The 14,375-nt window shown below is 41.3% G+C and overlaps 2 protein-coding genes across 2 annotated transcripts in view; one reads left to right on the plus strand and one right to left on the minus strand.

Annotated features, from left to right (window-relative positions):
* The window catches only part of lrmda (leucine rich melanocyte differentiation associated), a 246,995-nt gene extending 243,511 nt beyond the window's left edge, over nt 1-3,484 (minus strand). The window contains exons 1-2 of the mRNA XM_069659043.1: nt 3,271-3,484; nt 2,467-2,567 (exon numbers count right to left, since the gene is read on the minus strand). Coding sequence (XP_069515144.1) covers nt 2,467-2,567; nt 3,271-3,312 — 143 coding nt within the window. The 5' untranslated portion in view covers nt 3,313-3,484. The remainder of the gene's footprint in view (nt 1-2,466; nt 2,568-3,270) is intronic.
* A 6,833-nt stretch (nt 3,485-10,317) lies between these two features.
* On the plus strand, nt 10,318-13,988 carry znf503 (zinc finger protein 503). Its single transcript, XM_069658668.1, has 2 exons — nt 10,318-10,833; nt 11,213-13,988. Exons 1-2 carry the CDS (start codon nt 10,579-10,581, stop codon nt 12,635-12,637), a joined length of 1,680 nt encoding a protein of 559 aa, XP_069514769.1. The 5' UTR covers nt 10,318-10,578; the 3' UTR covers nt 12,638-13,988.
* The last annotated feature ends 387 nt before the right edge of the window (nt 13,989-14,375 follow it).

The following is a 14,375-nucleotide window of genomic DNA, read 5'->3' on the forward strand; positions in this document are numbered from 1 at the left end:
AGTAGCCGCTCTACTCCAAGCTCCCTTCGGTTGCCGAGCTCCTGACCCTATCTCTAAGGCTGAGTCCAGACACCCTCCAGAGGAAACTCATTTCGGCCGCTTGTATTCACAATCTCATTCTTTCAGTCACTACCCAAAGCTCTTGACCATAGCTGAGGGTTGGAACGTAGATCAACTGGTAAATCGAAAGCTTTGCCTTCAGGCTCAGCTCCCTCTTCACCATGACAGTCCGGTACAACACCCGCATTACAGCTAAATAAAACATAAAACATTTTACAATTGTTTGTAAAAGTTCTACACACACATGGTTTTAAAACTCAGAGGAAACGTATGTACGAAATGTTTCCAACAGGACAGGAAAGACCTCTCTGGACGTGTGTTTTGCTAGTTCACAAAACTAGGAACCCTTCAAGCACCCTGTCTATAGGAGGAATAGATGAAGCACTATGTAACAGATCACTTTGTCCAATAGCAAACCATCAATCAATAGTCCACTGATATATATGCCCCAAATGGTTCAAGAACCACTTCATTACTTCTGCGCCGCTTCTCTGCCAATAGCAGCCTTTGAAGTTTGGTAAAGATATCTGACATCTTAGATTAGCCAAACTGAGAATTACTGATGAATTAGTAATATCTGAGTTATAAATTATTCATTCTAAACATCAAGCTCTTAATGTGACAGGTTCAAGGGCGAGAAACATAATGTCAGCCTTGATCTCCCTGAAAGCAACACACACACAAGTGTTGTTTCAGTCTGATTTCATAATGCTGCTTGCAACACATTTCATGCGTCCACTTCCTCTGAGGTAACAGTGAGACATCTATTATTCAACTGACCAAGTCTTTTGTACCTCGCACAAAGCAGTCGTAATCAGAAGGCAATCAATAGATTTACTGCAGTACCTGCTGTTTAGTGGCAATTACTCAAAACATTTAAAAAGAGATAAATATCTCGCTTTCTGTCACACCTTTGTTAACGACGTACCAGAAATAAGAGAGGATGCTTTTGACCGAGAAAAAAAGCGAATACATTCGAGTCAGCGAATGATTTCTAGTCGCAGAGCTTAAAGGGAAAAATATTCCTGCTCACCTGGATGTGTGACAGGTGTGTTGGAGTTGCAGCGTGACTTTAATAACAGTGAAAAGTCACACACATCATCTCCCTTACTGCTGGTGAGTTTATTTATAACACTGTCATTGTACGTCACTTTCATCAGGTGTATGAACAAGCATCCCAGCAACGTATAGAAGGATGCAGGGCAATGTTTCATATGGATGGATGTTGTGTATACCAAAACATGCTGGGGTATACCAGCAGTAAGGGAGATTGTGTGCTGGACTTATATTCAAGTGGTGCTTTATTTTAATGTATTTTTGTTCAAGATTGTTTTGGGGGCTTTTCTTGCCTTCATGATAGGACAGCTGAAGATAGACAGGAAACACTGGGAGCAGAGAGTGGGGGATGACACGCACCAAATGAACTGCTGACTGGGAGTAGTGTACTGTATTTATGCCTATATGCAAACTGTATGTGTGTTCAGCATCAGTTAACGAAAGGCAGCCTCAACCTCAAAAATCCATGTCATAGTTCGGCCAGCTCAGGTCAACGGTTACAGTGCACTCCCCAAGTATAGAGGCACAGCCCTTGACGCAGCGGCTCCGGAGCTCGACTCCTACCCTCGGCCCTTTGCTGCATGTCATCCCCACTCTCTCCCCACATTTCGGACTCTACCCACTGTCCTCTACAATAAGGGCAAAGCCCAAAAAATAACGTGTGCAAACACAAATAGTAAATATTAGGTCTATAAGTTATAGGTAGCATGTTTCCTGGCCCTGAGCTTGGCTTTAACCACTAACTCGAAACAGATTTTTCCAGCTTGAATGAACACTTTGAGCAAACGATGGATTTTGCAGTATGACAAGATGTAAATCAGTTAAATTGAGGACTTCACATCTCCAGCACAGACAACCGCCTCAAGACAACTACTTCAACCCCAAAAAAATCCTCTATTGAGCTGCTTCATGGCCTGACAGTCATGAAAGGGTTTCAGAAACAAAAGCACCTTATAACCATCATCTCCTCTCTTTTACTTGCCAGATCAACTATGCCAGCCCTGCTGTTGAAATGGCAGCCCCCTCTGAAGCGGCTGCCATGAGGTGTTCCTTCATGTCCTGACAGAGGAATCTTTTCTTCTGTTTTGCCCCCAAATTAGCATGTCACATTTATCGATCGCGCCTTTTATCCTGCCCCAGCGTGGCACCCGCCCAGCTCTGACGCTCATTCAGCCCTTTGATGTTATGATGACACTCTGGACACCTATAGACTGAGGGCACAAATTCAATTGCACCTGATGTAAAGATGCATGTCTCACAGTAACAGACAGAAGGAGAGGAGGAGAGGGAGAGATTGAGACAGCAAATGCAGGTGATTACATGTCTGGTGTCTGTGCGTTTGTCATCTACCTGAGCTGATTGAAGCTTAGATCCAGCCTTCTTGCAAAGTGGCCGTATGTGTCTCCAAGAAAGTCTGGGATGTCCTTGCAGTCATGTCCAATGAAGGAAATCTGAAAGATAGAGATACTTTGGAGATAAGTAGACTATACTGTTTGTTATTAATTAGAGCGCCCCAACATTTATCCACCATTGAGCCAGCACTTGGCAGAAACCTCGAACAGAACTAGACTCATTTGTAGAAAGCGGGAGGGAGAGGCAGACAGAGAGAGACAAAGTTATTGAAGCAATGCCACCAATAGAAAAAAATATGATTAATATTAGCAATAACAACTATATTAGTATAAGTATCATGACCTTCAAAAATGATGAACAGAATACCCAGGCTTTAAAGCAATAATGGGTTTGGGGACATTTGACTTTAATATTAATGTTATATGATGCTAGGCTATATGATGCAGCTGTTAGCTCTACACAGAGGATGTTTCATGCTGTTTTGCACCCAGAGGAGAAGACATTTGTAATGCAGAAGTAATCATTTCCAAAGAGTTAACCATTTCCTTTGCTGTACTGTTGTAACTTGGATACATTATTCTCTGCAGTGATGTTGTAGGAGGAACTGCCAAACTGAAAGTCACGACTGTAACATTAGCTACAGTGTGTCACATGACACCGGTGATGTAGGGGAAATAAACAACACTGGCATACAATTAAATACCGTTAAAACTGCACTTTCAACACAGTCACTGATATAATACCGTCAAGTAACTCGGAGGGAAATGTCAGGCAGAAAATAAGTTTCTAGAACAAACTTACTTGAGTTCCATTCAGCGCGACTAACGATTCGTTTTGTGCCATAACTTTCTCCTGAGGATGACAGCCCGCTGACGGTGGTGTCAGATACGCTGTCTGAGTTGATATCCGAAGTCCGCACGAAAGAAACACGCTGTTGTCAACATTAAAAGGTGAGGTCTGTGGATATATCCCGGCTACTTTGGAGATCTACTGGCGCTTTTCAAATGACTTTACAGTTTCCGCGTGCCGTTTGAATCAGCTGACCTGCTGTTGTGCGGAAGCACGCGGGCACAGTGGGGAGTTCTGGTAAAATGTCAGTGCTGCTGACTGTCTCCTGATGAAAAGGCTTCCCTTGGCATGTATGGTGGCATTAGAAAACGTAGCCTATTACAAAAAAAGTTATTTTAAAAAGTGTTGTTTAGGCTATAGTTTTATTAATTTAAAAAATATAATTTTGTATCAAAAAATCCAAACAGATAAGACCATTATCACCTGTTAATATTATTAGTAGCACACCTGTTTTCAATTACTATAGCCTGCAAAAGGATTGACTCATAAGTTAGTATCAGGCTTCTCCCTGCATCCTAATAAAGGCTCCATTAAACCAAATTCATTTCCACCATTTAATCTATGTTAGCTTAAGAAGCTACTTTAGCTCTGTTAGTAGCGTGTAAGTGCTGGTCTTTATTGCAGGTTTATATTCACCAGACTTGTTTGTTAATCATCCTTAAAGTGGTCTTATTAACCCAAAACACTGCTCAGAAAAATACTAATAAAATAGAGCATCCCCTCTATGTCCAAGTACACCTGGCTCATGTAAACATTATTTTCTCTGCGATAGCATCTTCATTCTTTTGACAAGATGGGCTCATTGTTGCCCCCCGTGTCCGTGAAATAAGCTCTGTTCCAAGAGCCGCTAACTGAGATTACAAAAAGTGACTTATTTCTCTTACACCCTAGTGGAAATAGCCATGCAGCCTTCACTATATATTATATTTTACTAATCCGTCATACTAAGGCTAAAAGTTCTGCATAATAAAAGGTGTGGGTGCTGCTAGCTATCTGCACAGTATCAGCTAATTCAAGGCACTTAAATTGACACCTTGTCTGCTTTTGTGGTTTTGTTCTTACACAAATATCAGACAAATAGGCTAATATGACTTGTGCTGCGCTGTAATTTGTATACCAACAGGCTGTGTAAGATGTCTGTGCCGCAGTTCCTTATGGTGAGTGAAATGTATTCATATGGAAGCAGTCATTAGCATGTACCGTGTCTGCGCTCATACCTGGCTTTTTAGCTTTTTCAGTGTTTGTCTTATATTGATAGTTTGAGGGAGGCACGTGCATTTGGATAGGATTTTTGTTTCTCGGACTCAAGACCAGTTCTTTAAAGTAACCTGGTCCATTTGCGATGGTAAATACAGAAGGTTCGACAAGCTCCCTTATCTTTTAGGTCATTTACCGCTAGCACCACAAATAGAATCTTATTCTGTCAATAACTACCTAATAAGCATGAATTAGCCATTAGCTAAACCAAATGCTAAACCCATGACATCGAACTGCAGGTGGCTATGTTCACCTTTTCTATAGGCTACATAGGTTTAGCTAGCCATTCAGTTTTGGCACGCTGTGGTTAATTGCTCAGGTTAGCCTCTCTGTCTCTGCGATATTTGCTGCTTTTCAGTTTTCACTGGAACTACTTTTAACCGAAGAAAACTGTTAACACTGTATTCTGTGGGATATTCAATGTGACTGGGATGTTGTTTCTAACTGGATAAACCGGGTTGATTAAATGGTTTCTCTACTCTCCTGAAAATTTAAGTTTGTGAATTTGATCTGCCTGTACTCTACTCTGTTCTTAGGGTTCAGACTTCATTGTTACAGTCATTAATACTTGTTGCTTCCACTGTGCAACCTGTGACATGAGTATACATTATCTTTTCTTATTAGTTCTACAGCTATACATAATATTAACGGTTTGAGACATTATGCTTGCAGTGCCGACAGTATGACAGCAGATGCAAAACCTATTACTCCTGTCCATTCATCCATAGTTGGTCTCACAATATAAGTGTTGTATAATTTGTTCTTAAGAGGTTATTTAATTCAAACTGATAAACACATAGGGACAAAAACTGCCTCTTTTCATGGTGCAGTAAATGTACAATAGTCTGATGGATACCTTGTTACCGCTACAGGTAAACGTGGTATAAATTTGACCTCTTGATATTATTAATAATACGTGACTTAGATTTGTTCTACTGAACTATCCCTGATCCCAATTACATTTTGTGCAACAGTGTGTGTACTCTTGCTGTAAAGACCTTGTGTTCTATTTAAATATTCATACACTTACTCATACACTTTGCATATTTTGCTCCAACTTGTATTTTGTAGTCAAATTCTAGAATTTAATGTTTAGTATTTACTGAGTTTTTGAGTGCAGTCTTGTGTGTAAGTTTTCCATTTATCTACATTAAAAAATCTGACACTATATGACTAGAGTTCAAATACATCATGTATCTCTTTAATTCATGACTGTAGAGATAACTGGATAAGGATGTAATGACACTGGATCATCATTAAACTGCATATATGGGTCTTAGATTATAGCTGTAATTGAGATATTATCACATCTATATGACTCACACTTATCTTCCTTCATGTTTTGACCTTTTTGCCACAGAGTGTCAAATGGGGCAAGTGAAATCTTCATATGTGAAGGCTTTGAATGTGAGACGTCTACCACCTGAGACACATAAAACATGGCAAGTTTTGTTTATAAGATGAGAAAAATTAACTTTCTTGCTTTGTGCCAGTTTCCTTATAAACATTATAACTTCCCAAAAATGTGTATATTTATTTATTTTACAAGGAATATGAAGGTAAACAAACCTTTTGCCACGTTCCATTTGAGTCATAACTTAATGTGGCTTTGCAGATCAACTATACAAGTGCGTTTTTTAATAAACCAGAACTATTATGTTATGTTTTTTATGTGTTTGCCTTGTTTCACCTTCTTTTAGTGAAAGATAATGAATTGGGAGAACACCGGATAATGCAGTAGGATTATGCAGTCACAGTTATGAAACTATGACATATATTAAAGTACATGCAAACCCACTAATCTACTGTCATGTTGACAACTTAAAAATATATTATTACTTTTAATTGAAGCTTACTTTGTAGTTACCAAACTATCTTTAAATTACTTTATTTAACTTTCTGTGAGCTCTGAGAGCATGAGTTGCAAACACTACAGCAGCTTACCTCACTGCTATGTTTATCCCTCTGTAGATAAGGCTAATGCTAATGGTTGTGTAAGTAGCTGTTGTGGTGCATGGTCAACGTATGTTAGCTCTAACTGCATTATTTTGGGGTCACGGTGTCACTTGGTTAAGAGGAAAGAAAGAAAGTTCGGGAACACCATATTGTCCCTCTGTTTCGCTGCATGTTACGTGACGTCACTTGGAACCTCCCACACGCGGAAAAAGCTCACTTTCTCCCTGCTGCTCGCGCGCGGAGGAAGAGAGCGAACGTCTACATGGCTTCAGTCTAAACTGAGCTCTGTGCGGTGCTTCACAGACCTCACAGTGAATACAGTGTGATTCAAAACAGTTTCTTTAAGACAGACGGACTTCGTCTTTGTGTTGTTACTCTGATATTTTTCTTTAACCCGTGTACTTCTGACGTTTTACACCGGAGCTTAGTAGGCAATGATTCCAGGTAATGTCGTGACACGGACTTTCCTGTAAACCTCTCCTTCCTGCTTGGAGTTTTATTAATATTGTTCTACTTTATGCATGCGATTTAATGGTGTTAATACTCTGCTATACACCCTGTATTTTCTTTTTATCTGTAAGTGTCATTGGAGATTAAAAAACAAAGCACATGGTTTTAGCCGGAATATCGCCTCAAAGTAGCCTGATAGCGTAAATAGAGCGAAACGGAGTGTGATCAAATAATAATAACTTTAAAGTTTGAGAAGCGCTCCAAAAACAGTCAGAGCCTTTAAAAACAACTTCTAAAATTATTAATATAAGCGAGACTGCACGGGAAAGTTGTTCAATTTTGTTTTTTATATTTTAGTGTGGCTCCATAAATATATAAATCAAGATTAAAATGAGTTCCCATGCCTCATAGAAAGTAATCGGCCCTAGAATATAGCTCCAAGTAATCCTGCAAGTCCAACATGTTTCCTCGCGAGATGTAAATAGTTGTATTTGCATGCGGAGAGTGATTCATAAACATGTCAGCGTTATGATATATATGGGGGATATTAAAACTTTCTATTTAAATATCATGAATTATGGTCGCAAAAATGTGTTCCCATTTAAGGGGAATGCCGAGTATTTTGGTGTCTGGTGCAGAAGCCCATTCGTCATACGGACAATAAAGAGGGTTTTCGCCTGACAGTGGAAATTTATGGTTGCCCTTCTTTGCCCTAATAACTCACATATTGTGTCACGGACTGACAGCCCCTTGCAGAAAACAGCAAGCCTGTTATCAATCACACATCTTTGCATATTGTGAAACGTCCCCCCCACTCCCCCCTTTTTTCCTGCCAGACAAAAACAGTGAGAACATTTGAGGGAATAGAGCTGCGTTCATTTTCCTCTTCTTACAAACTGACATTAAACTGAAATAGTTGGCTCACTTTGAATGTGTGGTTTATTTATATTACACATGATCCCCAAAATTATGTATTCCGAGAGAAGACAATTTCTTCGTACACAGTTTACACAGCAGTCAGTCACACAGACCGGTGCAGGCCTGTATCTTTTTAAACTGTTTTTTCCTCCTATTGTGAGTTTATGACTAAATTGTTGCTTTTTTTTACCATGTGGATGCATTTTATTTGAATTTATTTACTGTATATGTCATCCTAAATTGCATTTGAGGCAAATTAGGCGCTCGTGTGTTTTATTTAAATGTATTTTTTGTTTTATTTTTCACTCAAAAAATATATATTTTGCCCCTTTGACTGTCCACTCCAGGTTTTCTTGCTCTCCAAGTTGACCTGTCAAGCAGATTACCACAGAAAGAGATTAATGGCAGAGGCGGGTTGCAATAATAATCGTTTTGTTTGATGTGACAACTTTGATAGGCGTTGATTTACTTACAAACTGATAGGCTTTTAATTGAGCGCCTCCATCCCGATTGAGATGAAAGGCAAACCGCATTGAAAAGCTGCCCGATTGCCCTCGAGCCTCAATACTGATTAGCCATCTCAGCGGTGAATAGTTCAAGGCGTTTTAAACTTCTTTTCTCAGCGGCCTGACAGACCATTTCTCTTCTTTTCTTTCTGCCCCCCCCCCCCCCAGTCCGCTTTTCCACCTCTTCAAGAAAATAAATCATTTTTCATTGTATGTAAATAAAATCGAGCTGACATCAATATAAAAATGTCTGGATTTCTTTTTTGTTCCCCGGCTTTGTTATTCTTGTTGCAGATGACAGTGTGCCCGAGGCGGATGACAGGTTTTAACAGCACAATAGCAGACGCGTTTAGCCGAAATGGACAGGGTTCACTTTTTTTTCTCCGGCTTCTTACACATTATTTATTTTTGTCAAAAGAATGTTTACTCCTGCATATTTATTAAAAAAAATCTTTAATGTTTAACTTTTTATTTTACTGATAATGTGATATTTGACATTTTATTTTTTTAATCTTTTCTCACGCGTTAACGTCACGCCTTTTCTCGTGGCAGCCGTGTTTTTTTCCCTTCAGGCTTCCTGTTAACTACATAATCGGCCGATCACGGGGGGAAAAAAGCACTTTAGCACCTTAACAGCCACTTCCACGGAACATGCGAGCCGGACTGTCTGCGAGTTATTAAAGTTTCATCCTATGTGCCACCTCCGAGGTGTTTGATGAAGAACTCCAAAAGTTACAGACTAGAACGGAAATGTAGTTTTTAGTCCACATTGTCTGGACTGGAGGATATCTGCTGTTGTCGATGCCTCTCTAGAAAAAAAAATTAAATCTTAACTCGAGAGTCGATTTATTCTCTGTGAAAACTTGGTGTCTCTTGCAGAATGTCTCTCTCCCCCCATTTGTTCTCTTCCCGCAGTCACACTGGCATGTAATCAGCCACAATAGCTGACATAAATCAAGCGCCGGATTGACAGCGTCTGACAAATAACTGATTGATTGCGGTGGAGCAGAATTGACACTTGACGGAGGGGTGGAGATAGAAATAGAAGGGCGGTGTATATTATACTGAAAACATGTGACATTCACATCCCTCCATCACTACATTGGTCTATTCCTGTCAACGCTTGTCTGTTTAGGGAATTCAAGCTGAAGTGGTTGGTTTTATGTTTGCCGGTGGGGAGAGAAGGTCCCGGTGGTGTACGCGCGGAATGGGCGAACATTTTGTGCGCAGACGGCTGGAGAAGAACTAATAAAACACTTGTGAATATAGCGACTGAGTTCTTAATGACATATAGTAACCTAATAAGTTTATTAATGTGTATTATCTTCGCTATTTTAATGGTGAGGCAGTATTAAAAGGTTGGTAATGTGTGTCAGCTTTCACAGAAACTATTAGGCTAATAGCTCGTGCATCCATACATTTGAATTTGGACATAAAAATAAACATGTTTGTAATGATAAAAACATTATTTAACACTCCCCAACAAGCAAGATGCATTAAAGGACTACAATTTGATTTGGCGTCCATTCGCAAAACCTAATGGCAAGTTTTCTATATGACTGAAATATCACAATTGTGGAGTAAAACACATATTTTATTATGATTTAAAGAGTGGAGGGATTGTTCATCCACTTAATTGCTCACATATTCTTTTTCCTGGTGTGCAGAGAGCACCCGGAGCCCTACGTCTAAAAAAAAAAAAGCGTAAGCGTTCCCAGCAAGCAAACTATTGCAGCCCTATCTCCTCCCCCGAGCTGTCGAAATAGAGGCGCTTACAAAGAGGAGAACGTCACATCCCCTTGACCCTCCAATCACCTCAGGGTCCCATTTGATTGGAAGGCGGCAAAGGCTTTAATCTCGGACTAATTCAGCTGCTTTTGAAGTGAAAATTTCTACCAGTTCGTACTTCGGGAGTACAGAGCGAGGACCTGCAGACAGACGCACACAAGGCGCAGCGCTCATGGTGCAAGACGCAGCAACGGATCTGCGATAACCTCGCACAGTCTCCTTCCAGCAGCCGCGCCTCGCTCCCTTACCACCAGGATTACCGATTATTGAACCATTTTACGTTTCTTTTTTACCCCCGAGAGAGAGAGCTTCGTTGCTTTTTAAACAAAAATTTCTTAATGAATCTGACGAAAGCATCGCCGTTTAATTTCCTGACAAGTGGGACATGATCACATCGCCCTCGGCGTCTGCCCTGAAAAATAGTGATATTTGTGTAGCCTGGGAAAGCAGCAGTTCTCGGAATAGCAGCTCAGCGAGCATCAACAAGCCTTTTCTCCACTCCGCACCTCCGTCTGATCCGCTACGGCAAGCAAACCGACTTCCCATCAAGATTTTGAAAATGCTTACCGCACGGTCGGGACACATTTTGCACCCGGAGTATCTGCAGCCTTTGCCTTCTACTCCGATTAGTCCAATAGAGGTAAGAAGAAGATATTTGATGTCTGTGTTATTATGAAATGTTCGATGTTTTACTTGCTGGTGCTTAGTGTGACGTGTGAGTGTTTTTGGAGCTTATTGCTCTCACCCCGAGATGCTGGCTATCTTGTCTAAATGTGACTGTTTACAGCGGTAATGTGTTGTATAATAGGTCACAATTTGTACTTAATAATAGGGCGATTTGAGTTTTTGTGTACGTAAGAGCCGTGCGTAATAACTATGCATTTCCGTTTGGAAATGTAAGTGATTCCTCCAAACTAAACGCCTTAATTCCAGGCATTTTATTTAGAAATCATTAAAGAAATCTGTGAATGAGCGTTTTAAAAGCATTTATAAACAGCTGTTTCGTCTTTTTTTTGCAGCTAGATGCCAAGAAAAGTCCGCTGGCTCTGCTGGCGCAGACCTGCTCTCAAATCGGCAAACCGGACCCACCACCCTCCTCCAAACTCTCCTCCGTGACAACAAATGGATCTAATGAGAAGGAATCTAAATCCGGTCCTTTGAAAATGAGCGACATCGGTGTGGACGACAAATCTAGCTTCAAACCTTATTCTAAACCTTCAGACAAGAAGGACTCGTCTTCGGGCGTCTCAAGCGGAGAGAAGTCTGGTTTCCGAGTGCCGAGCGCCACCTGCCAGCCGTTCACGCCGAGGACAGGCAGCCCCCACTCCAGCACTTCAGCGTCCCCCATGCCGTCAGAGGGCAAGTGCGGGGACAGGGATGACAAGAAAGAGTCTGATTGTAATAAAAATGGCACTACGGACGGCTCTGGCACCACGAGCCACAGCAGGATAAGCGTGAGTTGTGGTGGAATTAACGTGGAGGTCAACCAGCACCAGGAGACGACGCCTGGCACTAAAACCAGCTCCTCGGACTCCCCTTCTGTGACTTCTGTATCCTCCGCATCCGTGCTCGGGTCAGGACTTGTGGCGCCGGTTTCTCCTTACAAACCGGGTCAGACTGTTTTCCCTTTGCCTCCTGCTGGTATGACGTACCCGGGTAGTTTGGCTGGGGCCTATGCGGGTTACCCTCAACACTTCCTGCCCCACGGAGGCAGCTTGGTAAACGCACAGCTGGCTAGTTCACTGGGCTGCAGTAAGGCTGGATCCAGCCCTCTGGCAGGGGCTTCTCCACCGTCCATCATGTCAGCCAGCCTGTGCAGAGACCCTTACTGCCTCAGTTACCATTGTGCCAGTCACTTAGCGGGGGCAGCCAGTGCTTCCTGCACGCACGAATCAGCAGCTGCAGCGGCCGCTAACGCCCTCAAGTCCAGCTACCCACTCATGTACCCCACACACCCCATACATGGCGTGCACTCCTCGGCGCCATCATTTAGCGGACACCCCCTGTACCCATACGGTTTCATGCTCCCAAACGACCCTCTCCCTCATGTTTGTAACTGGGTGTCGGCAAATGGACCGTGTGACAAGCGTTTCTCCTCCTCAGAAGAGCTCCTGAATCACCTGAGGACACACACTGCTTTTACCGGGGCGGAGAAGTTGATATCTGGTTATCCCGGGTCTTCTTCACTGGCCAGCGCTGCAGCAGCGGCCATGGCCTGCCATATGCACATGCCACCGTCAGGAGCCCCCGGGAGCCCCGGAACTTTGGCTCTAAGGAGCCCGCATCACGCGTTGGGACTCAGCAGCCGCTATCATCCGTACTCAAAAAGTCCCCTGCCGACCGGTGCCCCTGTCCCAGTCCCTGCCGCAACCGGTCCGTATTACTCCCCTTACGCACTGTACGGCCAGAGACTCACCACAGCGTCAGCGCTTGGATACCAGTGAGGGGGAAAAAAGACTTTGAAAAGTTTATAGTTCTAAGAATGCAAATATAAAGACTTTTATATTAACAGCGCTAAACGTATGGGCGGGCTCCGTGGACTTCTGTATTTATTTATATGTCTGCTTAAAAGCAGGCGGTAATAGCTGCAAATGGAAAATATTTGAGCAACTCAAAAAGTGCATTATGTTGAAACTGAACTCTATAGGTAAAGTGAAAACACACACATGTTAGAGTACTAATTCAAAGTAGGGGTCCTCATTTCGATGTTAATTTGAAATTGCTATGATTGTATTTGTTCTTATTTAATGTCTCATGGAGAAGAAAATAATTTACATGCATGTTTGTTTCTTAAATTTCAGAAATTGTCCACATTTTAAATTGCCGTTATTTTTCAGGTGTACACCTTGGAAAGAGAATTGGTATTTTTTTGTATGTATTCTGGAAAAAATAAGAAACAATTCTGTTCCATATCTCCGTGTGCCTCATTTTCTCATTTCCTTTAAAAACACCCTGAATTATTATTTCCCACTGACTTTATAAAACGGCTCTCTTATTAATTCAAGAAAATCTCATTTCAGCATTCTCGCGACAGGCCTGTTGATTTTCACACTTTTCTAAACGAGTCACTGCTGTCTCGTCAGACGGCATCTTTTCTTTCTTTTCATTGTAGAAGTTGAAATGCCAAATAACTGAGACGCTTTAGACGTTTGCATTTATCACTGCACACGTGTTAGAACCTGAACGAAGTGGGAATTGATTGAGTGTGTGTGTGTGTGTGTGTGCGTGTGTGTGTGTGTGTGCTCACAGAGTTAAATGGGCTTTAAAGTGAAAATTTTAAGAGTGTGTTTAATTTGCTGGTGGATAATATTCACCAGAGCAGCACTCTGAGATCAGTCTTCTTTTCACGTGTCGCTAATTTTACGTGCGTAAAAAGTCAAATTTGTGAAATACGCCAGAAGAAAAGTTGGACAAGGACAGCTGGATTTGAAATGGTTTTTAAAACCATGAGCACACTTGTGTTTTTTAAATTGCAAAATTATAATATGGTTTAAAAAAAAATCTATTTTAAAACCTTAAGAGAAGGCGGGTGTTGAATTTATGATGGCTGGTTTTCAGGATTTTACGCACGAGAAATTTAAAAACGTCCTCGACTTTGTCTTCTTTTATTTGCGATGAAGCTCAGAGGGACACACTGATCCCCCACAAGGGTGGTGTTTCGATGTGGAGGCCGGTCACTGGTTATACATAAAGCTGATGTATGGGTTATTTTTCATTGGATGCTCATCAGCAGGATGCTATTATTTAATTTGCATTTGATAATCTCATCCACCTGTAAATCTAATGTACACAGAACTACAGTTGTTATTAAAAAAAGATCTGACTTGTGCAAAGTTGTGGGATTTTCATGCAGGTGCAAACACTCACAGGTCGTGGTGTGATTTTGTAAAAAACGAGGCGTATAATGAAGTCTTATTTATATATATTTTTAGACTAAAAATCCCACAAAATCAATTAACACATTTTCACTTTACAGTTTATCGCCTCTGAGTAGTTTCAAGGGTTTTTCTGCACACGTAACAGCAACGAACATGTTTTTTTATTGTCTATTTTGTTAATGACGTTCATGCGTAAAACCTGCGCTGCGTGGGCCTGTTTGAAAATTTAAAGTCTTTTGATGTAAAGTAAACTTAACAAATTAAAATCGTTGTATGTGCAGATATTTAGGTTTACACAGCCACG

Source organism: Semicossyphus pulcher, unplaced genomic scaffold (genome assembly GCF_022749685.1).
Source record: "Semicossyphus pulcher isolate SPU_LCO1_2020_fin unplaced genomic scaffold, fSemPul1.0.p SCAF_12, whole genome shotgun sequence".
NCBI classification, from domain to species: domain Eukaryota; kingdom Metazoa; phylum Chordata; class Actinopteri; order Labriformes; family Labridae; genus Semicossyphus; species Semicossyphus pulcher.